This window comes from Protomyctophum parallelum (assembly GCF_964188405.1).
Source record: "Protomyctophum parallelum genome assembly, chromosome: 18".
NCBI lineage: Eukaryota > Metazoa > Chordata > Actinopteri > Myctophiformes > Myctophidae > Protomyctophum > Protomyctophum parallelum.
This window is the reverse complement of record NC_139716.1, coordinates 21,365,129-21,390,785: the sequence shown is the minus strand read 5'-3', so window position 1 is coordinate 21,390,785 and position 25,657 is coordinate 21,365,129. Positions and strand designations below refer to the sequence as shown.

The 25,657-nt window shown below is 44.1% G+C and overlaps 1 protein-coding gene across 1 annotated transcript in view; it reads left to right on the top strand.

Moving 5' to 3' along the window:
* LOC310876028 (phospholipid-transporting ATPase ABCA1) overlaps positions 1–25,657 on the top strand; it is a gene marked incomplete at both ends in the record, with an annotated part of 190,057 nt that overhangs the window by 104,415 nt on the left and 59,985 nt on the right. The window contains 4 exons of the mRNA XM_083789475.1: positions 5,255–5,349; positions 6,169–6,274; positions 13,149–13,223; positions 19,119–19,288. Of these exons, the coding sequence (XP_083645601.1) occupies positions 5,255–5,349; positions 6,169–6,274; positions 13,149–13,223; positions 19,119–19,288 (446 nt within the window). The remainder of the gene's footprint in view (positions 1–5,254; positions 5,350–6,168; positions 6,275–13,148; positions 13,224–19,118; positions 19,289–25,657) is intronic.

The following is a 25,657-nucleotide window of genomic DNA, read 5'->3' as shown; positions in this document are numbered from 1 at the left end:
GTAGAGTGAAAGTGTGGGAACATTGTGAGCTTGTAGATTGGATATTTTTGTATAATGTTGGATATATTGTTAATTGGCTGACTTGCATCAGTGGCTGTACATTATGCTCTGTCTTGACTCCACCACCTCCACCATTTCAGACACATTCGCTCTCCCGTGTGGAGTTCATTTGAGTTCACTTCGGCTGAATTAGTCACCACCTACTCAGATTAACACTTGCTGCACACTCTGTACACTCTTCAATGCTTCCTTTTGCTCCCCCCCCCCCCCCCCCCCCCCCTTCCTATGATTCATCACCACCAGCCCACCAGGACCCCTGTCCTCCCCGTTGTGACCCACCAGTGGGTGGTCAACCCTACAGTGTTAAAAACCACGGCACCATGTCTGTAAGGTCATGCGGTCTAAACACGAGACACACTCTCTGCTCCATCATCTTCAGATCACGGTCAATGGTGTGCGGTCTGAGATGTAACGTTTTCACTAAACCTGATACCATCTCACCCAGCCGGGAGAAATGAATTTGTGGCGAGATTGGAGAGACACAGCTTGGACACGGAACGCATAAAGATGGATGTGACGCATAGCAAGACACATTGAGCACGCACACATGCACACATGCACACACACTCTCTCACATTCATCATCAGTGCTGCAATGCTTACCTGTAGACCATCGTCCAGCAAAAAGAAGGATAAATTAATCTAAGTCCCAGGCACAGACCTCCAACAGCAACCAGGCACATTGTGAGAATATATTCCCTTTGACCTGAAAGCCTCCCCCTGTTGAATAAATCATGGCACAGAGTGCTGGACCCATTCTAGTTTCTTCTTATCTTTCTCTCACTATCCTCCCAATATGCCCTTGAGAACCTACAGAAGATGGAATTAAATAAACAACACCCAGTCAAGTCACCGCGGGAGGTGGAGTGAGAGTGTTGTTGCCATGGATATGGCATGCAACAGTAAGCCCATTATCAATTCTCTGTTATTGACTCTCGTTAGCCGGCGATATTCAACCTTCACAGCTGAATAGGCCACATGCAGCGCGTGTGTGAGGTAGGTGCGGGATTGATAAATCCGCCACGTTTGCAGCCGTGTATGGCGATTGATGTCTTTTTCAGTGGGAGACTGCATGGCCTAGCTATAGCTTGTTTGCAAATGACTCCTTGGTCTAATATATCATGGAATTGAAGTCGGGCATTGGTTTCTCGTTCAGTCATTAGCCCGAACAAATGTAGGTTTTCTGTTGAAAGACATTTGTTATGCCATTGTCTTGATTTTAAAGCTGCCTGGATGTTGAATTTTGATTCCTTTTTGGTTTTCAGGTGTTTTGTGCATGTTTATTGTAATCCTGACCTTCAGAGCTGCATGTTGTTGTTGTTCTTTTTGGCTTTTCCCAATATTCCCAGTGTAATAACGGTGTCCTCTGTCCTTTGTAGTGTGCTGTGTCTAGCCTAGCTTTTAATTGGCTCTAAAATGAAAGGAAGCGATTAAGCCAGGGAATGGATTGGACTTAACAATTATAATACAAAGCTAATTTTATTTTTGACTCATGGTTTAATTTACAATCTATCGTTGCCTATAAGATGAAAGCTAAAATAATGTGCATGTCAGTCCCTTCCCATGATTTCAGTGGATGAAAGAAAATATATATGTCGGAAAATACATGAATGAATTATGTCAGAGTAAAATATTGCTCTACAACCGGATTATTTATAACCTGACTCCGCCAGATTGCGGCAGTATTGAGTTCTCCAGAAGGTTTGGAGAACATCGTCTCTGTCCGAGAGAGTCCAGATGCGAAGCAGGAGGAGGAACTCACTACTGCCACCATCTGGCAGAGTCAGGTTAGATTATTTAACCCGAAAAAAGAAGGAAAACAAAAATAGAAGAAGCATTCAACCAACCCAAGCTAAATGCGATCTCAAGTCATGCCAGTTTGTGCTCAAACCAGGGAACAAAACAAGTTGACACATCTTTTCTCTAGCGGGTTCCTTTAGGTTTGTCACTTTGGTGCCCAAACACCTGCAGATTCATTTTAGTGTAAAATGACCTGTCCAGAACCATACTCTCAGGGAAAAGGCAGGCGGATGTTCGAAAACAAAGGCAAAAAGGTCACTGGTTTGTGAGATGAGGCAGGCGGCGGATGAGACAGAACGGTTTATATATAGAGGAACATGGCAGAAGGGGTCTGGGTGATCATTTCTCTGTTGTCGTTGATGTGTGTAAGCAGTGACACAATCTCTCATGAACCGCGGAACAAATACACATAAACAAGTCACTGCAGCTTGTCTTCTTCTCCCAGGGCTGCTTTCTTTGTTTTGGTTTCTGCTCGTGCCTAATGGTGAGAATGTAACTGCGAGATAGACTAGCTGCTGCTCTTTCCGTAATGGTCTTAAATGCCTAAATGGATCACCGTGGACATAATCATAACACAGTGCAATGTGCTGTACTGTAGATATGCCAAGGTAGAATTCTGTTGCACACATGCGCGCGCAACTGTTTCTCTCGTTCTTTCATTTACACGCGCACACCTGCTGCATCAGGTGCAGATGCACATTCATCCCATAACGAGCTGGAAGCATTCCAGAGGAATCGTACCCAAACAGCAATATAAACACATTTTCTTTAACAACATAATTAACCTGATCATCACTTGGCAAGTCATCAAGGACTGATCAAGTCAGAGGACAGATCATCATACAGCATGAGGAAACATGTTTGGTTATGGGAACCGTTCTGCCTTGCCAAAATTACTTGGGATTTTTTAGTCTTTTGCAGATGCAGCGCGATACAAACACAGCAGAGATTCGTTGGAACGTGGGGTCGTCTCTCTCTTATCTCTCGGGTACGCCGGCTCATTCACCAAGATTTAAGAACTCCCAAATTTGCCATTTGCACCGAGGAGATCCCCAACAGGGCTTTTCTGTAATGAGCCCGCGATACAGCCGAGGCGAGATGGACTCGCAATGATTTTGCAGGTGGAAGTTTTTCCCATATCAGTCCTTTTTGATTTGGGGATATATGGACCAAGGCCAAAGTAATTAGACCCACGCTGACTGTGTGTTTAGGTACAAACACATTGTACAGGAGCATGAAGCGCGCTCTCTCTCTCTCTCTCTCTCTCTTCTCTGTCTTTTTTTATTTGGTGGGAGGGGAGTAAGTTTGTCCTGAAATAAGCCTGGGTTTTGCAGTGTCCCTGCCTCCACCTTATCTCTGACTCATAAACCAGATAGGGGACCTGTTCTTTCCCTCCTATCCCCTGCACTGCTGTCTCCTTCTGTTTATTCCCCACACAATCGGATGCCACTGTGGTACTTTAATACAAACAGAAAAGGAGTAGCAGTTCATTTGGGTCCATGAATAGTGAGGAAACAACTCTTTCTCTTTCCCCACCACCACCTCCTCCTCCTCCATCTGCCCTTCTTTCTTTCAGGTCTGTCTCATTAAAACGGTTTCCCAGTTCTAAGATGCCATAATACTTTCCATTTAGAAATGGCGGAAAAGAAACCCTGCTATATGTTTTGGAGAGTCAATATGCGTTTCTGACACACACGCATACTGTCTGTGTGTATACATTGACCCTCTTATTTCAAACGGCAAATGTTTTTAGCTGTTTGCTAAATGTATTTACACTTAGACTGCGGCCGTGTGGCCACAAGTGGCAAATCTCTTGCGTGGGGGCGGAATAGGGGAGATTATTCTGTACTTCATCCAAAGTACAGAGCCAAAGGTCAAATTGACTAAGTATTCAGGGTTTACGTGATTAACAAAGACACTTTGACCTCACTCATCTGTACCAGTGATTGTGTTTTGATCCACTGTCTCTGCCTGACATTCTCAATGTGGTATCAATCCAAAATGTCACTATCTGTTAATATGTAACTGTAAACTAGCTAACTCCAATATGCGTATCATGAAGTGCAAGTAATGAAATCCACAAGATAGTGTTCAGGGCTTGAGGTTAATGTACTTATCCTTCGGACAAGTACATTTCCTGAGTGTTAACATACATGTAGTGTATAGGCATACCTGTATATAAAATCAAAACCAACCGTATAATTCTGTAGAAGGAACTAGGGGTGGACAGAAATCCTTAAAATCATACCAGTATAATACCGATATGTACAGATTTTGGGGGTTTTCTAGGCGTGTGTACGGAATTGCCAACCCATGCTATTTCACCGTGTTTGGGTGAGATAGGGCTGTGTGTATACAAGGGTGGGCTATATGAGAAAACTACCTTCAGGTGGTCTCCATTACACGTTTACAAAGGATCACTCTCGTAATCAGTATAATGCTAGACCTCCAAATGAGCAGGGCCAACACGTGTGTTGGCGCTCACTGGAGTGTGTCCATGGCGTCGTGTCACGTTGTTTTTAATTGCATGCCGTGCCCGTTTAAGCAGAGAAGGGCGTCTAATTAGTGTCCTTTGACATTAGCCACTGATTCCGGTGCTTTGACTGGGGATACAATTTATAGGATTTTAGCTTCCCCTCGATCAGACTTAATTGACTGCGATAAGGGTTGAGTCTCCAATGGGGCTCTGAATGAATTGTACTATTACAGTAGGTGGTTAATGAGAAAAGATGCATGTTTTTTGTGAAATGCCCTTCATTCTGCACTTTCATTGATTTCCAGTGGTGGAAGGTAACTAAGTGCTTTTACTTAAGTACTGTACTTGACTTACAATTTTGAGGTATTCTTACTTTACTTGAGTAAAGTACTTTTCCTTCTACTCAGAGACAAAATTTGCACTTTTACTTCACTACAATTATTTGAAAACTTTAGTTACTAGTTACTTTGGAGATTATAAAAACATACATTAACCTAGTACATTTTCAATTCCGTACTTGTACTTGTAACGAAGTAGTTCTAAATTGCAGTATTGGTACTTTAACTTAAGTAAAACAATTGAGTACTTTTTCCACCACTGTTGATTTCAGATATTGTGTGGAGTACTGACCAGGCCAATATGGCTTTACACGTTACACCCACCAGTAAATGTTTTTTTTTGCTTCACTGCAAATTCTAATAATGTTATTTTGATATGTTTTGATTTTACTACTATCCTAGTGTCTTTGAAGTATTACATTGTCTTCATTGCACTCTACTGACGTGACCATTTACCCTGTTGTTGTTGACTATATGGTTCATGCCATCTACTCTGCGTCTGCTTTATGTCTAAGTTGTAAAAGGTTTTTACACCGATCGACTTGATTGCTAAGCTTTTTGTTTGTTTTGTTTACCTACAGAGGATCCAGAACACTACGGACACACTGCTGGATCTAACGGGTCGGAACGTGACGGACTTCCTTGTCAAGACATATGAGCACTCAGGCAAAACAAGGTATTGTTGCGAACGCAGTAAGCACTAACTATGAGACCCTGCAGATCATGTCTGTGTGTGTGTGTGTCTGTGTGTGTGTCTGTCTGTCCCGCTGTGACACCACCCGCCCGCCACCAGAGGGCGCAGCTGTAGCACACACACACACACACACACCCACACACACCAGAGGGCGCAGCTGTAGCACACACACACACACACACACACACACACACTGCGTTCGCTTCCCGCATTTGCGCGTCTTACTTGTCTTTATGTGAAACATGAACAAAACAAAAACTAATGCAAATCCTAAGGCCGACAGTTTTCTGAAAAACCTAGTATGTTTCTATGTCAGTGGTGCTCAACCATTTTCACTTCAAGAACCCCCAGAATTATCTGTATTTGACTGCGGACCCCCATCTGAATATGTTGTTCCAGGGACCCCGCCCCAGAAGCAAAGATTTGAGTTAAAAACGTTCGCTCTGAAAGAATTTATATATATTCAAAGATTTGCGCCACATTTTCACGATAAAAAATAAAATAGCAGATCTACAAGCTTGTAGTGCGGCACTCGGAATGCCTGCATAATATGCAATATGCATAATATTCGCACCTCCCCCATGTGTCAGAGTTTCTGCTTACTTCAACTCCATTTGACACTTATTAAGTGTGTGTGCGTGCGTGCATGCGTGCATGCATGCGTGCATGGTTTGCGAGAGAGAGAGAGGGGGGGCGGAGGGGGAGAGAGGGAGAGAAAGAAATAGTTGATGGTTGTATAGTGCCTGCAGTATGTCCACTTACATTCATTTACTTCAACTGTCTGGTTTGTCCTTGTTTCAGGTACGGTGGGATCTCTGCCGGTGGTGTGAACTCGCAGGCTCGTCTGACAGAAACCCAGATCGAAGCTGCGTTCAGGGATCTAAATGGCGTGTTCGCATCAGTCCAGGTATGCTCTATTTTGTTTGTTTGGCTGTTTTACTCTTTCAAGTGTTGTGATTGGTACCAACTACCAAGGTGCGCGCAAGGAAGAAATGCCTGACGGCAATGTCAAATGCGCTTGCTTGTTCTTGAATTGTGTTGAATTGCCACTGAAACCACAGGCATGGCAGTGGAGAAGCTGAGGCTGTACAACAATACCCCACACTTCCACTTCCGTCTCCAACCCCCAAACACTACGTATTGATTGCTGATCTGATGCTAGTATAGCCAGTAGGTGCTGAGAAGACACATGTTCTAAAAGAGGAAGGAAGGCACAAAAAACGGTTTCGGACCAGACATGTACACATCATCATCATACAATAATTCTGACAATGTCTGTCTGAATGTCTGAATGTGTGTCTGTCAGAAACACTTCCGTAGCTCCTCACTGCCTGCACCAATCGCTCCCACTTTTCACACAGGCATTGACCATAATCATATGGAGGTCTTAACAAAGACCTTTTTCCAATTTAACAAATTATAAATTAATAATGAATTTATTAGTGAATAAAAAATGCGAAAACGCACTACACAACGGGTAAAGGCTAGTACTGTATTAATTCTGAAATGAGAATTGTAAGTTGATTATTTTATATTGGAAGCAGATTTCAGTAAAAACATAAAGATGATTTAGAAGGTTATGGCTATTTCAGTCCACTGAAGTGCCTGTAGAGATTTGCGAATATGAAACTGCATAAATGGACCACCAATACACTGCTAATATCAGAGCTGGTTTTAGTGAAACATGGGCTCTTATATATGCTTGACTGGCTCAAATATCAACACACTAGAGACAGAGAGAGAGAGAAAGAGAGGGAGGTCTTGTTGAAAACCCTTTTTGTTGGGTGTCCATGGCAACAGGCTGCGTTTGAACCAAAAGCTTCTAATGAATCCAGCAGCGTGCTTCATCATGCAGGTGTACACAAACACACACACACAATGTGCGTGTGTACGCATAAATGCACACACACCTACACACACCTGTAGGTGTGCGACTTAAAAGCATGCTAGTTCCCTAAATTCATTCCCTTAATTGACTGTTTTACACGTGTAACCCGCATTTTAATCAACCCCACTTCACTGCCGAGATTGTTGTATTACCTTTAGAGCATACGCTGAATTATTTGGGCTTTTAATCCGTGAAAATTGAGCGAAAAAAGCTTCCTCTGTTTGTTATGAACGACCGCACCACCCGTCATCTTGGTACACCCGGAAGACGCAGCACAGGAGCCTCCTCCATGAGGCGTTGAACCCCATTCGTTTGCATTGGCCTCAATTTCCCAGAAGCCCTAGCAGCCCACAGCATGTGACGATTTCCGGTTTCGTCATCAAAACGAATGCATCTAGTCTCTATCTCTGCGACGAAGACGGAGTTTCTTTTTATTTATTACATTACGGCGGATTAAACACATAAAACAAAAGGCGGGTCTGTCGTGTATGGCAGCGACAATAACCTGGAGTAATCCATTCCCGGCACGGAAACGGATTGTGACATTAAAAAAAAGGTTTTGTTCTTATTTTATTTTAGGTTTTCTAATCTCAATTGCACCCAAAAAACATGAACTTTTAACATTCAGTAGATTTTCTGTGATCTGGGGTTTTCTGGCTCAAACAGGTGCTCTGATTTGCCGGCAGTTTGTGATGTAAGATCCTGCAAATCCCATATATGTCAATGGGATTTGCCAGCAGATGTCACTGTTTTCACTGTTTTGCCTGTTTTCATTGTAGCTCAAAAGGCTTCCAAACCCCAAAGAAAACTTCAGACCACAGAAAATCCACTGAATGTTCAAAGTTCAGGTTTTTTGGGTGTAATTGAGGTCATAAAACCTAAAAGAAAAAAGAAAAATAAATGAAAATTAATGTCATAAAACCTTTAAAAACCTAGCGAGGACACACTCATCAGTACTCTCTCTGCGTGCACGCGTCTTGAACTTTACACCAACTCATCTCTGTTTTCCTCTGCGTCTCCAAATCCATTCCGTTTGCATACATAGCCTCTCATTAAAATTTAAACCCATGGTGGATGCTGGAGCTAGTGTGAGATCAGGGCACGTTGCTTCTCCCCGCAGCATCTTGTGTTTTATCCCTCTAACCAGGCCTCCCCTCCCATAGCTGGCTCTCTCATTTCCTCACTAATGTGACTTTAATTTGTGTGGTGGTGATGTAACCCTGACTGAGCATTATCTATCTCCCAGCCCGGAGACCCTTCTTATTAACCCATTCTGACCTGAGATCAGATTCATACGAGGTTTCCACTGGACACACACTGGTCTGATTAACCCATTCTGACCCGAGATCAGATTCATACGAGGTTTCCACTGGACACACACTGGTCTGATGAACCCATTCTGACCTGAGATCAGATTCATACGAGGTTTCCACTGGACACACACTGGTCTGATGAACCCATTCTGACCTGAGATCAGATTCATACGAGGTTACCACTGGACACACACTGGTCTGATTAACCCATTCTGACCTGAGATCAGATTCATACGAGGTTTCCACTGGACATACACTGGTCTGATTAACCCATTCTGACCTGAGATCAGATTCTAAAAAATGTCAGTCGTTCTTCGTTTTTTTTCAAAAATAGCAGACCTACAAGCTCGTAGCGCGCCACTCGGTGGCGCGCTATGAGCTTGTAGATCTGCTATTTTTCAATAGCTAAAGCATAACATGATGCTAACACTAAAATGGGTGCCCGTTCAGAATGGGTTAAAGTGCTACATTGTCCTCAGGATACATCTGCTCGTCCTCACTCGTCTCGCGGGTGTGATGTCACACAGCAAAGCCTTGCACAGACGGACACGTGCGTGCGTCTGTGCAATGCTGTTGCAAAAGGTGAGGCCAGCAGGTCCATATAATGCCAGGTTATGGATAATTAATACAGATATACCGGTGCGTTGGCTAGTGTTCATGCGTCAGTTCCCAACTTGTTCGCTAAAACAATCTTTCTTTCCAAATTAATGACAACTGTTTTGTTTTTTTCTTTCTTTTAATTAGCCATGAAAGTAAACCCCTAATTAAAGATGGAATACTGTGTGAGCGCTTGTTCCCATTTGCCTCGAATGCTCTCTGGCAACATGCAGAACATGCACGTGCACACACACACACACACACACACACACACACACACACACACACACACACACACTCTCACTCTCACTCTCACTCTCACTCTCACTCTCACACAGAGCACTGTAGAGTAAGGAGAGCTGTGCAAGCCGGCATTAAAAAAAGGTCGGACACACTTCAGTGACTTTATCACTGCGTCGTTAGCACTTGCAGGTGAGCCGGCCAAACAAGCCGTGTCATTGTCCTTGAGCAGCGGGAAGGAGGGTGTCATGGATCGGACCCGGACAGCCCCTCGCCTACTGCTCATCTGTCAGGGATGGGACCCGGACAGCCCCTCGCCTACTGCTCATCTGTCAGGGATGGGACCCGGACAGCCCCTCGCCTACTGCTCATCTGTCAGGGATGGGACCCGGACAGCCCCTCGCCTACTGCTCATCTGTCAGGGATGGGACCCGGACAGCCCCTCGCCTACTGCTCATCTGTCAGGGATCGGACCCAGACAGCCCCTCGCCTACTGCTCATCTGTCAGGGATGGGACCCGGACAGCCCCTCGCCTACTGCTCATCTGTCAGGGATGGGACCCAGACAGCCCCTCGCCTACTGCTCATCTGTCAGGGATCGGACCCGGACAGCCCCTCGCCTACTGCTCATCTGTCAGGGATCGGACCCGGACAGCCCCTCGCCTACTGCTCATCTGTCAGGGATGGGACCCGGACAGCCCCTCGCCTACTGCTCATCTGTCAGGGATGGGACCCAGACAGCCCCTCGCCTACTGCTCATCTGTCAGGGATCGGACCCGGACAGCCCCTCGCCTACTGCTCATCTGTCAGGGATGGGACCCGGACAGCCCCTCGCCTACTGCTCATCTGTCAGGGATGGGACCCGGACAGCCCCTCGCCTACTGCTCATCTGTCAGGGATGGGACCCGGACAGCCCCTCGCCTACTGCTCATCTTGTGCCACCCACTAGTAATCCCTGGGAAAAATGGCGGGCGATGGCATGGGCCTAGTGCGGGCGATAACCTGGCCCGAGCTGGCATCTATACCCACTCAGCCTTGTCCATGCCTATCTGTCCCCTCCCTGTGACACTCCCTTTACCAAGAAACAATGCAAATGAAAACTCTTGACCAAAAGTAGGCGATCAGCAAATCGGCTTTTTTTTTTTGGCCAAATGTTCCATGCTGAATAGGGACACTATGATTAATGTGGTTAAAAACACTCTCCCTCCCTCTTGAAGATGAAGTATCCATGAATAGGTAATGAGTTGGAACAGAGGCTATGTTATTTAATGCAAATAATCCTGTCAGCGGGCAATAGGGGGTTGCTATGTACATTCCTTTTTTACTGTGCAATCTAGAAACAAGAGGAAGGTTTCATGCTGTGTTTGTTGTTTTAACACATAACGTGTAAACACAACAGAGTTGTGCATAAAGGCCAGATTGAATGCATACCGCAGAGCAACGGTATTTATTCATGCTCGGAAGAATACATTGCCAGAAGTTTCCAGCTGTCTGGTCCGGATGACGTGGAGTCGTGGACGGACCTGTATGTCTGACGAGGCATGGATACTGACTGACGAGAGAAGAGAGAAGCTGAATGATCTATGCAGCTCAATGTCCTCGGCTAACTCTCTCGTGACACTCTCTCTCTCACTCACACTCACACACACTCACACACACTCTCTCACACATGCACACACACACTGACATACAGCAAGACATACAGGCCTCGGGACGTCCATCTCGATTTCTCACTTCCCTTTTTCTATCAGCCGAGTTGCATCCTCCTATTCCGACTGTCACCCACACTCCTCGCTGCCTTACCTGTCTTCTCTATATTCCAAACTCTTGCAACCCCCCCCCTGCTCCATGCACTGTGGTCTTAAGATCAAGCTGCCCAACCGATAGGAGAAGCTATTTGCATTTATATCATACATCTGATGCACTCAGTGCACTTATGGCTGAGCTGAGCTGCATGGAATCAACACGACACTTCGGAAATCACATGCCTGTCATATCGGGGCCCAGCATCCCCATGGCCTATTTCACATGAAACACGAACTGAGTGGATTCATAATGCAATCACACGCAGGCTCCCCTCTCCACAGTTCTCGCCGCCTCTATTACAGTATGAACTATCTTGAATAATAATGTCTGAAGGGGCTATTTCTGTTCTGTTTAATTCTCAATCAAGTTGTAAAGATTGTGTAGTAGATGATCATGTAATGTCATTTTAATGGGTCATACCAAAGACATGCTTCCGAAGAAGCCCAGCCCATATGGACTTACAGGACACATTTTACAGTTTACATAAACAATTACAATAAACCGACATGACGGTTTACAAACAATGATCAAGTGATCAACTTTAATGGTAACTCGGCATTAACACTCATGTCGCCAAAACGCTTCGGAACCCGTCAGATGACGGGTTAAGATTTAACCCCCGAAGGTCGCCGAACCCGTCAGATGGCGGGTTGTAAGGTTTATAATCAATTCCAAGCAGCCAAAGCTCAACACTAACCTTCCGTGCTGCCCAGGCTGGTAGACGGCGCCTATACGCCTATATCCAATAAGGTTCCACTCATTGCTGCTTATTTTCTCAGAAAAGTTCTAAAATATAAAAACAAGTGGTTGTACCATCACTGTAAAATTGCATACAATGTCCCTGCTTACCCTTTGAATAAAATGTGTTAAAAAATAAATAATAATAATAATATTCTTAGCCTACAAAGACCTAACAATTCCTCCATGAGCAAGCGCTTGGCGACAGCGGACAAAGATGCATAGCAACAAGAATCTCACTATATAATATATATAATTACAGTCTGCAACTATGATCCTTGATCCATTACTAAATACATCGATGGCACTGAATGTGTACAGATAGAGGGAGAGGAGCTCACTGGGCCATGGGAAGTCCCCCGGCAGTCTATTGCAGCATAACTAATGCTTGTCCCATAATAGGCAAGCCTGAGCCAGCTCTAACTACTGTATAAGCTTTATCAAAGGAACGTTTTAAGGCTGCTCTTAGATGAGAGAGTGTCTGCCTCCTGGTCCAAAACTGGTAGAAGGTTCCACATGCAGGAGAGGAGCCTGATAGTTAAAAGGCTCTAGCTCCCGGTCTACTTTTGGAGATTATGGGAGCCACAAGTAAGCCTTCATACTGGGAGTGCAGTGTTCTAGCGGGGTTACGACACAACCAACTCTTTAAGATATGATTGTGCCTGATCATTAAGGGCTTTGTAGGCGAGCAGGGGTATTCTAAATTATATTCTGGATTTTACTGGGAGCCAGTGCTGAGAAGCTAATGCAGGATAAATAGGATCTGTTTTCCTAGTTATTGCCAATACATGTGCAGCAGCATTCCGTACCAACTGGAGGGTCTTTAGAGACTTGAATGATGTCTCGTAGAGTAATATAGCAGACATTAGTGTTGCTTTACCACTGCTTGTACTACTTTGTAATGGTCCACTGCCTGTGAAATGTTGTTGCTGCTTTTTCTCATATTTGCTAACTTTTGTATTCTCTGTTGTTGTTCTCTTCGGAATAGACATTTAAACAGCCAAAATAACAAGTGACACAAATTTTTCAGAGTCCGCTACAAAATAAGGGCCTGGGCCTGGACCTGCACCACATACCGGTAGCTCTGTCTTATCTCTGCTTTATGTTTTTCATTTCAAAAATCCGTTGTGGGTTCTCGAGTGTATCCAATTAAGTCTCTAACTTTGCCTATTTCCCCTTGTTTTTTCCTATCTTCATTAGGATAACTTGACAGATCAGATTCTCCAGAATGTTGAGACTCTACTGAAGCAGCTGGGAACCAGAAATAATGTAAAGGTATGAAGTCATTTATTGTCGTCACCATATAACCCTTTTTCTGGACTCATCACTCAGACTCAACTGAAATTATCATGACCAAGTGGGTGTGTCCCTGAGTCTGTCCCTGGGTCCCTGTGTCTGTCCGAGCACGGAAATAGCGTTTGTTCACCACCAAGTGTCACTGTTGCACAGCCTAACACACAGACAGACACACACAGGCCAGGGAGGAGGGATTGTACAGTACAGTACAGTACAGTACAGTACAGTACAGTACAGTACAGTACAGTACAGTACAGTACAGTACAGTACAGTACAGTACAGTACAGTACAGTACAGTACAGTACAGCACCACTCACTTCAGACAGGTCTTTTCAACCTTTATTTAGCATGTACTGTATAGGGGTTGCTATGCTTTTCACAGTGTGACTAAATGCCAAACTGTCCACAAACAGGGCTTTGTCTGCCCAATCAAAAGTAGACATTGTTCATAGAACTTCATACTACAGTATGGAGAAGTATTGTACAGTACAGTACTTATGCTATACTGTAGGTGTATTTAATGATCGCTTTTTCCATTTGGCCACTGTCACCACTCTAGTTGATATGTCACCTATAAAGTGGCCCATTTGACAAAGTGGTGACACACAATGGCATCCTAATGTCTCGGCTTCACCACTGAACGCTGCATTGTGAATTGTGTGAACCTTTGTTCCCAAACGGCACACAGGGACAGGGTCCCACTGGTACACTTAGACATGCAGTACACAATCAGTAGCTGCCCGGATTGATCATAGTCTGTCCGTTGTTCACTTTCAACCCATGCACTCACATTCTTCAAACCAGTGGTTCTCAAACCCCCAAATAATATGGATTTGGCCACATTACGACGCATTGTGAGCTTGTAGATCTGCTATTTTCAAATAGCCGATGTACATAATGGGTTAAAGTGGTTGAGCTGATGTTGATGCTATATCAACTAATATTGCATGGGGACCACCCTCAAGGACCTCGGAGTATCCCTGAACACCACTGCTATAAACTTTGGTTCAGTGCATCTGACTGCTTCCTGGTTGATTTCTTTATTAGGGTTTGTGAGACCTGGTTCGCCTGGTACTGTAGATCCAGATATGACTAATCCCACCTCACCCTACCCATTCCCCCTCAAGTGTTTAAAAAAAAATATATATATAGATTACGGCAATACACATTTCACTTTAAAGTTGAGGTGCTGGGTTGAAAAGTGAAAATGAATAAACCCACACACTCATCTGCTCCAATCTATTGACAACATTTCGAGCTTCAGGCTCATCGAGTCAAACTTGAGAAGTGTGTACCTCACCCACTTAAATAGACACCCACAGGTCAGGTGGGTGACCACACTTCTCAAGTTTGACTCGATGAAGAGCCTTGACTCGAAACATAATAATTTAATAAATTGGAGCAGATGAGTTTGTGGGTTTGCCAACTATATTTTGTATCTGCTAAAGTGGTTTTTACCTGTATTATTGGCAACTTTTTTCCTCTTATTTTATTACATGCAGTATTATCATTTTTATTACCGGGTATGTTGTTTTTACAGTAATATATTGTATTGTTGTTGTTAGCACAGTCTTTGCTGCTCAAGTCTTTGACACTCCTGTACCTAAAGAATTACGGTATGACAGACAGTGCAAAATCTCTCTTGGAAGAGCCACCCATCGACTTCTCTAATATACGGCAACCTCCCCGTATTTCTTCACTAGTCCGATTCAAAAGAACACATTTTGCCGGCCACTGCTACAGAGCTGATCATGAGGTTATATGTTCCCTTCTTCTCTGGAATCCTGCTTCAACGCAGACCAGAGGTAGAACACTGCCGTTCCCTGATGTCATCACTAGGGAGTCGGGACACATGCATCAGTAAGCAGGAACTGGGGATGGCAATTAAGGACCGGGAAGTCTGGCGTGGCATTGTGAAATCCATGATCTCGACCGCGGTCGAAAAACGATAATCATGATGACAGACAGCATAGCATAGTTAGTATTCAAAATGAAAGGATATACTGTATGCTTTGTCAGTTTGAACATATACATCTGTTTGGTAATTCCATATTTGTGGGAGAAGAAGTCACTCTAGTCTTGATATGCTTAAATAGAGTGTTAAGTGTGTCTCTGTGAAGAGACGCTCGCCCAGCAGTCTGTGGAAAAGAGACTGAAAGAATAAGGCCCAAAACCAACCAGACAGACCAGCATCAGTCTTTCCCTGTGTGAAGTGCGGAAGGGATTGCAAACATAGGCGGCGGGTGTGTAAGGCTAGGGAAGGCTTAGCCTTCCAAAAGATTATGCTGGGTATTTTTTTAAATATATATAATATATGTGCGCAGCATTATATAGAAGGCTATTGTGTGTGTGTGTGTGTGTGTGTGTGTGTGTGTGTGTGTGTGTGTGTGTGTGTGTGTGTGTGTTGTCGCTGCTCCCTGGTGATCGCTGATCGGGTAGGTAGGCTATACAGCAGGGGTATTCAATTAGATTAGGCCGGGGGCCACAACTGTAGAATTATTGTGTGTGGGGGGGGCGCACAGTGTGCGCGCGAAGCGCGGACATTTGTGGGTTCTCAAAATGCTTTTTGTGCTCAAACACGAAGATTTATGTATATTTCCGCACAGTAATGAGCAGGATAATATGTCTATACAGGTATATGCCACCTTAGAATAGATGTAGGCCTAGACCTATTTGACAGTGCATAAACAGCATTGCTTTGACATTAACGACTGGACGGACACACACACACACACACACACACACACACACACACACACACACACACACTCACTCTGCTGTGGGCAGTTCAGAAACCCGTCCACGACCACCAGTGACATCATCTTTAGGCAGATTGTTTTTTAAACAAGATTTATTTACGTGAGAATAGTTTATCAGACTATAAAGATCAGATTACATAGAGCAGTGATTCCCAAAGTGGGGTTTGGGGTCCGGGGACCCCCAGGGTCCTTGAGGCAGTTCCAGGGGGTCCCCAGGGAAATGATGGTTTGGAACCAAATGGACCCTTATGGGTCTGTAAGTGTGTACAAATGGAACCAAATGGACCCTAACAGGGTTTATTATTGTGAGAATGATGGCTTCCATTTTCGCATTGCAACTTTTCAGGACTAGAAAGCCTGCAGTTTCTATTAACTTGGATTCTCCATTGATGTCACTGTTGGGTGGGTTTCTGAACTGCCCACAGCCCTCCTATGTGACACAGACCGAGTAGAAAAAAACGTGTCATTTTATCATGATTATTAGTGAGGACCTATTATATGAAGATAGGTTGAAAAGTGGTCCTTTAATGATTACCGTCATTATGGTAATCAAACAATTAATATCGCACACACCATACCTGTAACTTTTATTATCCCTCTTATTATTCTCAAAATATATATATATATATTTTTTTTTTCAAAATTCTTCCAGGGGCCATGCGGCCCGCGGGCCGCCAATTGAATATCCCTGCTATACAGCAACTGGCCTAATCAGCATATGATTGGCTACTATTAGTATGTCTGTAGTGTAAACCTCGTCCTTCCAGTCGCTTTGTAGCAAACAGTAGCGCGTGCTGGTTTGTTTTGGGAAACAGCAAAACGCAAAAAACGCAATTCTGTAGCCTACCCAAAGGTAAAACGCACCCGCCGCCTATGATTGCAAAGCCCCCATTGGTCTACTCAGACACACTGAACGCTGCACCAAAAGCAGAAGCACCCCTATCCAGAGCACGACTCCATAGTCTCTCGAGACTGACGGATGCCAACAAGAGAGATCTCCTAATCTAGGTAATCATGGTTTTGACCAGATGGCCATACTTCACTTCTGTCTTCATTTCTGACTTCAACATGCCTCTCGTTTAGAATATTAATGCTTCTAGGGAGACTTTATCGTAATCATCGCGAGGTAGGCAAACAACATTATGCCTCCCGTTTTTTGTACGGAATGGAAGGGGCTTTCAGAGTAAAAGTTGCCATATCTGCCCGGCACCACGAGCTCCTATTTTGAATGAAATCCCGGAGCTCATTGTGTTAAAGGCAGTCGACTCATCATCCACTTGAACACAGAGCGTATCCATAATTAAAGTTTCAGTTTATTAAAATGTTTCTGAAAACCAACTGTAACCTGCATGTGATTGCAAGTCGCATGGCGGAAATGTTAACTCAATGGGGTGTAGTGTCTCATCTACCCCCCTCCTGCCTATGTCGATACCAACACCCACTCAGCATGTTCCTTTGTACCTTTCCCCTTGAATAAACCACATTTAGCAGATTTAGCAGCATGAGGCACCAATGGAAATAACAGGTGAAAGGACTGAGAAAAAGTATAATAATACCGAGTGGAACGGTGTTGAACCTTCACAATAGAAATTTGTGTGTGTGCGAGAGAGGGGCAGATGAAGGATGAGAGAGAAAGGTGTGTGTGTGTGTGTGTGTGTGTGTGTGTGTGTGTGTGTGTGTGTGTGTGTGTGTGTGTGTGTGTGTGTGTGTGTGTGTGTGTGTGTGTGTGTGTGTGTGTGTGTGTGTGTGTGTGTGTGTGTGTGTGTGTGTGTGTGTGTGTGTGTGTGTGTGTGTGTGTGTGTGTGTGTGTGTGTGTGTGCGTGCGCGTCCTTTGTGATGCAGTGCTATGTTTCACGGGCAGGCGAGGGGTGCCTCCATTCCCGACACCATCCATTCCTAATTAGCACTGCCCGTCTCTCTCTCTGTCTCTCTCTGTCTCTCTCTCTCTCGTCTCATAACATTATTCTTATTTTCCACCACACTATGGGAGTTACTTACTTTAAAACAAAAGGACCCCCACCCCCAAAAAAAACCCAAACAACAACAGTGTTTTCACATTTTCTCTGCAGATACTGTAGATCTGAGCTGTATTCACAGCTTTGGCCGTATATAAGCCTACTGTATTGATCACCAACATGGACCATTTTGCCGTTAATTGCTTTCTTTTTTAGATTTCGTGTTTGTTTACGTTTTCTCCAAGGAATTCAAATGTTACTGAATTTACCTGCATAATTGAGTCAGTTTTGTCTAGACATCATTGCACGTCAGTAAGTCATGGATGTTTGTTTTCAATACATCTTTTTCCTGGGGATACGCTAGACTTGTCAGATATACTGTACATCTAGACTTTAAAAAGCAGTAAAACACAACAACTTTGACAACAAATATTGGATTACCTATCTCAAGGTAGTTTTAAGCCTCTGCATGTTGATGTCCCTACTTAAGTGAACAAACAGTATATCCAATATAAACATCAAATAAACCATGTTATTATAATGATGATTGGGAATGCGTTCAGCAGCAATGTCAAGCATACTGTGAGTCATGGTGATGGGGCTAAACGTGCCAGCTGACCACTCGTCCTTTAATGACACAACTATTTATTTACACAGGGGTTCTCAACCCGTGGGCCGGCTGGAAAATGGAAATGTGTTTGCATAGTACACATTGTGCATAGAGTACATGCATAAACTTTCCTTAATGATTATATCTGGTTTCAGAAACTAAATGAAACGTAAGCTATGGTGACTAAAACGGAAGACTAAATATACTGTCGATTTTGTCAACAAATAAAAACTAGACTAAAATGTTAGGATGGGACTAGTGGACAAGAGATCCAGTATAAGTAAAATACACAAGTCATTTTACACTTGGTTGCATGCTTAAAATAGTAGATCGGCTATTTTCAGCAAGTGTAAAATCAGCCATTATGGCGGCATCAAGTCCCGCCAAAATGCATTTTTGTCGACTAAATCACCTGTAGATTTTGTCGACTAAAATCTTATGATATTTAGGCGACTAAAACTAGACTAACACTAAAACATTCCGGGTGACTAAAATGTGACAAACTAAATGAAAGACTATACGACTCTAAAAACAACTGTCTCCTCCGTAGGTGTGGTTCTACAACCAGGCGTGGCACGGCGTGGTGTCCTTCCTCGGCGTGGCCAACAACGCCATCCTGAGGGCCAGCCTGCCGGCGGGCCAGGACCCTCGCCAGTACGGCCTGTCCGTGTCCAGCCATCCTCTCAACCTCACCAGGGAGCAGCTCTCCTACGCAGCCATGTGAGTCGCTCCTCCATGTTGGAACGGTACCGTGCTGCTGTACCAGTGTGGAAAATTACATTTTAGTCATAGTCTTTTGAATACATTTTCATTTAGTTGTAGTCTGCTAAATATCATGCGATTTCAGTCGACTGAATCTACAGTTGATTTTGTTGACTAAAATGTGGCCTTGATGGCGTTGTAATGCCTGATTTTACTTGCATGCAGAAAATACCCAACACCCGACCGCAACCAAGCATAAAATGACATGTCTTTTACTTCTACTGGATCTCTTCTCCACTAGTCCCTCACTAACATTTTAGTCTAGTTTTTATTTGTTGACGAAATTGTCAATATCTTTAGTCTTAGTTAGTCAGTTTTTCTTTTGTTTTCGTCAGTGAAAAAATTTAGTCAACGGAAAATTTTCATCCTAATTTTAGTCAACCAAATCAACACTGTACTGTACAAGCTGGGGGGTGAAGGGAAAGTGACTCTCTGAGAGAAAGAGAGAGAGAGAGACGTGTGGGAGGAGACGAATGCAGGGAGAGTAGGACACATAGGAGGAGAAATACAATAGAGAGTGCAGGACAGTTGGATGAGGGATTCATGGAGTGGGCGCACACATGTGCCGGCCCATAGGGAGTATGTTGGGGTATACTGTGTTTTCCCTCTAATGTTGCTCAGCCCTGGGCTCACTTGGTAGCAACTCCCCCATGAGGGTGGGAGATTAATGAAGTGCTAAGCCACAACTTTTACAGGCTGGTATACCATATGGATATATACTGTACAGTATCGCCTGTCTTTGGAGTGTTGTTTTATTTTAAGTGAAGCTCCCCTGACTTCATCATCTGGGCCGGGGGAGGAGAAGGGTTCTCCAGGCTCGCTGTTTGTGATGATTATACACGCTCAGAGACAAACATCATCATATTTTGTCATTTAATTATGGTGTTTTGCCTTCTTTTCTTTCTTTTTTTTTGGCTCCCCTGTGCTGGCTCAAGTCAAGCAGCAGCAGTGTGGATTGTCTGTGCCCAAACTGGGCTGCAGCCACTGCATTTTATGGGGTAAACTCAGTCCAATACTGAACAAACACTCACTTCTACGGGAGACATCATCACATCCCCAGTGTTTATACCATTTATTTTTCACATTTGAATTAATGTAAACGTTAGGGCTGTTTTAATTTCTTTATTTTTTCTATGAATTTCTGTGGAATGCTCGTAGAAAATCAATCCTCCCACACGTGCAGCGTTCACAATGTGCCATGCTACATTAAGCCTACTCTATCAACGCTCTGTAATGGGACGAATCCCAATATTTTACTTTCTCGCCCATTGTGGATATGCCACACAACTTCAAACCCTACTCGGAGCAAATCAACGGCAACCAATTAATTACACGGCGGAAGCGGTTCCATTCGTTCCCCATTGTGTCAGCGCGAACCCTGGTCAGGTATTTATGTAGTGATCAGGCGTGGTCGACAGGCGTGAGTTAGAGAGCGACGCTGCGGCAGTGGGGGTTAGCAGATAATTACGATGCCTTCCCTGCCGTAGATCCAGGCCCAGACGCTTTTCACCGTCCTCCCCTATCTCTCTGTGTGGATGGCGACGCCTACAATTTATTAGCCATGATGTCCGGATAAGCGTCCCTGTTGAAGCAGTGTGTCTCTTGGAGAAAGGAGCCGCCACAAAAGCAGGACGTGATTATGTGCAGTGGTGGACAAAGCACTCGAGCCCTGTACTTGAGTCAAAGAAGATACGGTTGGGGAAAAGGAAAAAAAAAAATCAAAGGATGTGTTTATTTGTTAATATCACCATGTCCATTTTGTTATTGGGGGGGGGGGGGGGGGGGGCTTAATAATAAATATGAAGTACCCACCTTGGCGCATCTTAATCCCAATGGTGTGCTGCGTAAATACTAAGGAAACGTTTATGATGTTCTGTATTAAACGCAAAGCAAATATTGCACATTTTAAAATGTCATGGTCTAAATGGTCAGAGTTACAGTCTACAGACTTATAAGGGTCCATTTATACCACCCTAAAGGAACCTAGAGAGTCCATAGAATCCAGTTTGAGAACCAGTGGCATATTGCATGTACAGTAGCTCTGTGCATAAGATAGCAGTGCATGCACTCCGATAGCACCAGACCACACCTCATTTTAGGACCAACACACCCACAGACGCTAAATAAGATCATTAAGATATTTAGTTCCTTGTTTAATATATAGGCTACTGAATGTTTTGTTAGTCCACGATTTTATACCTCAAAATGTGTTGTTTTCGAGAGTAGCGTGTAGCGACCCGAACCTCGAGTTTCTGCTGCCGAATTAGTTACATTTTCGCTAGACACAGACTGTATTAAATATAAGTGACGTGACGGACTGTTTATTTTTGGACCACAATTCTTATATGAGACAATTTTAAGATGACGTTATTATAAGATGTTATTCTCCATAGAGAAAAACGTCTGCGAACCCCATGCGAACCCCCATGAACGAGTGACATCAGGACTTCTGTGCTCTATTTCTCCATAATTGCACTTTATAACAGCTGTAAACAGCATTCTACTAAATAAAGTATTATCCCCCCCTCCCCCCCCCCTCCCTTCTTCTGCATTGTACCAAGTAGCACTACTAATGGCCTAAACCCTAAATGTTGTGCTTGGTGCTCAAGAGCAGATTATTATCAGTTGAAATCACTCCAGACCTTGTTTTGAACTCCTGGAGGAAATCAACACATGCAAATGCAAATCCTTTCCTCTGCTTCCTCACTGTTCCATCTATTAGTTCATTAGCGGGTCGCTTGTCCTCTTCCTCAAAGCAATTAGACAACTTCTGCTGTTCAAGGTTAGCTCATTAGCCATTTTGTCACCCGCCTTGCTGGCTAGAGCACGCAACAAGCAACAAAACCTGTTGAAATGTGGAGCAGTGCGGGCCGGCTCTCGCTGCGGTAAAGGATTTCATATTTATGTGTCCTAATTGCGTCTGGTTGGTACTGATAAATGCAGCCGCATATCCACACAGGGTAACTTATTTAATATGCTAATTGCGCCACAGGAAGTCTTGTGAGAGATTATCACAGGCCGAGGGAGTGGGGCCTACTGGGGGTTAATAAAATATATCGGTTTCATTCACTGCTAATTACAAAGACACGGCCAAGACATTATGAAGGATGATGAGGACGATGCATTATGTATGTATCACAGTGAATCAAAGGTCAACATCTCAGACTCAGAGAAGGAAATTGATTGAACTCTTCAATACTTCAGACAGAAAAACCAGACAAGATTCGAGAGGGATTAGTAGAAAGGTGTAATATTAGAAATCAGACTGCTGGGCGAGCGCTGTCGCTTTGGCGTGTCTTGAGTGTACAAGGTTTGATGAGGACGGATCAACATATGGAATGTCAGAACGGGTCAGCTCCATATATGGAGATATAAGGGTGGCGGTGTCTTGAGTGTACAGGGTTTGATGAGGGCCCAGGTAGGGCTGGGCCTCAATTTTTGGGCCTGTTGAGAGTTTTCACCGGCTGCCGGACGTGCCTGCGCTAATAACTTTGGGGCGGACCCGTCTAATGGATAATGGACAGGTGTCAGTCAAAAGGGGGAAGCAATAACATCTGGAATGTCAGCTACATATATGCAGATCTAGGTGATGATCCAGTCTTCTCCATGAATGGCTATCCAGGGTTTGATGAGGTCAGTGTCGTGATCGTCATATATGGACACGGCCATATATGGAGTGTGTCACGAGGCGTGACAGACTGACGGCCATATGTGGTAGCGTGACGTGTCACAAGGCGTGACAGACTGACAGCCATATATGGAGGCGTGATGATGGACTGACTGGCTGACAGGTTTTGCAGGTTTTCATAGTAATCTGCGACCTATACAGTCGCAAATAATGATACAATTAAGGCTTGTGTCCTTAAATAGGGTATAGCAGTGGCAGCCACAAATTGTCCTTTGTCCTTTGTGAAAAATTACAAATTAAAATAAATATATAATTATTAAAAATGTTAACACTCAGGAATCAGGAATTCAATGTGGCTGTGGTTGTGCCCCTGCGAGAGTCATACATCATAGACACATCACAGATGACTGACATCTCATAGGTGACATCAGTCGTCTTCCGATTGGTCAACTGCCTTTTGTGGGGTAGCACAGAACATGTATAAAGACCTCTGTAGCGAGTTGACGTAAGCACATTTCCCTCCACATTAAATCAAGCTGAGTCCAGTTGAGCCTCTTTACCACCGTCATGTTCAGAGCCGTCGTCCGGCTCTCTGTCCAGTGTGTAACGCGTGTGCAGCCAGGGTGTCGTCAGGCTCCAGTTCCAGCGGCCCTGAGGTGTTACTCGCACGGGAAGCAGGAGACGGACGAAGAGTTTGACGCCCGCTGGGTAACCTATTTCAACCAGCCCAACATTGACACTTGGGAACTGAGAAAAGGGATGAACACGTTGATCGGTTACGATCTGGTACCTGAACCAAATGTTATCGAGGCGGCACTTAGAGCTTGTCGGAAGTTGGACGACTTGGCCAGTGCTATCCGAATCTTGGAAGCTGTCAAGGACAAGGCGGGCACCCACAAAGACACCATCTACCCATACCTGATTCAGGAACTGCGGCCGACACTAGATGAACTCGGAATCTCCACCCCTGAAGAACTGGGCATTGACAAACCTCCGTCTCCCTTCTAAAGCAGGAAAAATTTAAAATTAAGAGTTTACACATAGTATGTGGTGCATGCACAAACTTTCCTTAATGATTTTATCTGGTTTCAGTATTAATTTATGACATATTTCTTCTCTATTATTAAGGTTATTTTTGCAGTCAGTTTGTTTTGATGGTGGGGAGGGCGGGCGGGGCTGGGGTCGTGAGACATGGCCAAAGCATTCTCGGGGGTCCCCTGCAGCCAGAAACGTTGAGAACCCCTGCTCTAGACTAGACTACTGCAACATACTTTTCATTGTGATTCCAGAAACGTTGAGAACCCCTGCTCTAGACTAGACTACTGCAACATACTTTTCATTGTGATTCCAGAAACGTTGAGAACCCCTGCTCTAGACTAGACTACTGCAACATACTTTTCATGGTGATTCCTGGCAAGATTATTCCTAATGATGGTCCATAAGCATGATCACATGACACCCATCCTATACTCGCAGCGCTGGCTTTGTTTCAGCCAGGATGACTCATACCTGCATAAACGTCATCAACCCCCCACAAACTTCCACCCGCATCCTCAGATCTGCAAACAAATGTTTACTCTGGGCCCCTACTACCAATCTACGCACCACGGGGGACCAGGCCTTCTGCTCGGCACCACTGCGCCCGTGGAACAGCCTTCCTATGGATTTGAGAGTACAGCAGACCCTGGACTCTATTAAAACAGGCCTGAATATTGAATATTTTTATTTTGGAAGTGTGTGTTGAACTGTTGTGTGACCGATGTCATCAATGTCTTCTTGCTTGACTTGCTTGACGTTTTTAGTGGCACTTTCAGAAATGACGTCATGTGGCAGCCAAGTCTATGGACTTTTAACACATTCAGACCGTACAACGTGTGGAAATGTCATAGCTAAGCCAACCGATAAATTGAGACGACGTGCTTTTTCATTGATTGGGGAAAAGAAATATTCATTTTTGGTTGGCCTATCCTTCTGCAATAGTACTCCTTGCTTTTCGCACATGTGCGCTGCCGTTCTCTTCCTTGTTTAGCACTCAGACATAAATGCTCACCGCACGTAATCTATGGAGCTCTCCGTGGTTTTGACCAGATGGCTATACTTCTGTTCTGTCGTCATTTCTGACTTCAACATGCCAGAATATTAAACCAGAGAGGGATGTTTTGGCCTTTGTCACTCTGTTAGCTAGGAGACTAATTCTGACCAACTGGAAATCGCCCACTTCCCCTTCTCACACTCACTGGGTTAGGGACACCTTGTACTGTGTAAAACTGGAGAAGATTAGACACTCCTTGAATGGTTCTTCCGATAGGTTTGGGAGGATATGGGGTCCATTCTTTCAATTCATTCAGAATTTGAATCCGTCTCTGCTTGGGGATGAGTGAGGTCTGCTGGACTTTTGTTTTAAAAGTTGGATTGTATGGATTGTATTGGATTGGATTATGGATGTTTTTTAATATATAGGATGTTGTTTTGTCTGTTTTTGTCTGCCTTTTATTTTTCAACTTTTACTGATCTTGTATTTAAGGTTTGTTTGTCTTGTTTTCTGTTGTCCTTTTTCTTTGGGGTGAAAATTCAATGTGTTTACTTCATACTTGTGGGGTTTATTTAAGAGAAGCTGTTAATGTTAATTATTATTTTTCAAACTCAGTATTTCAATAATGCTTCTATGAAAAAAAACAAAGACATGCCAGAATATTAAC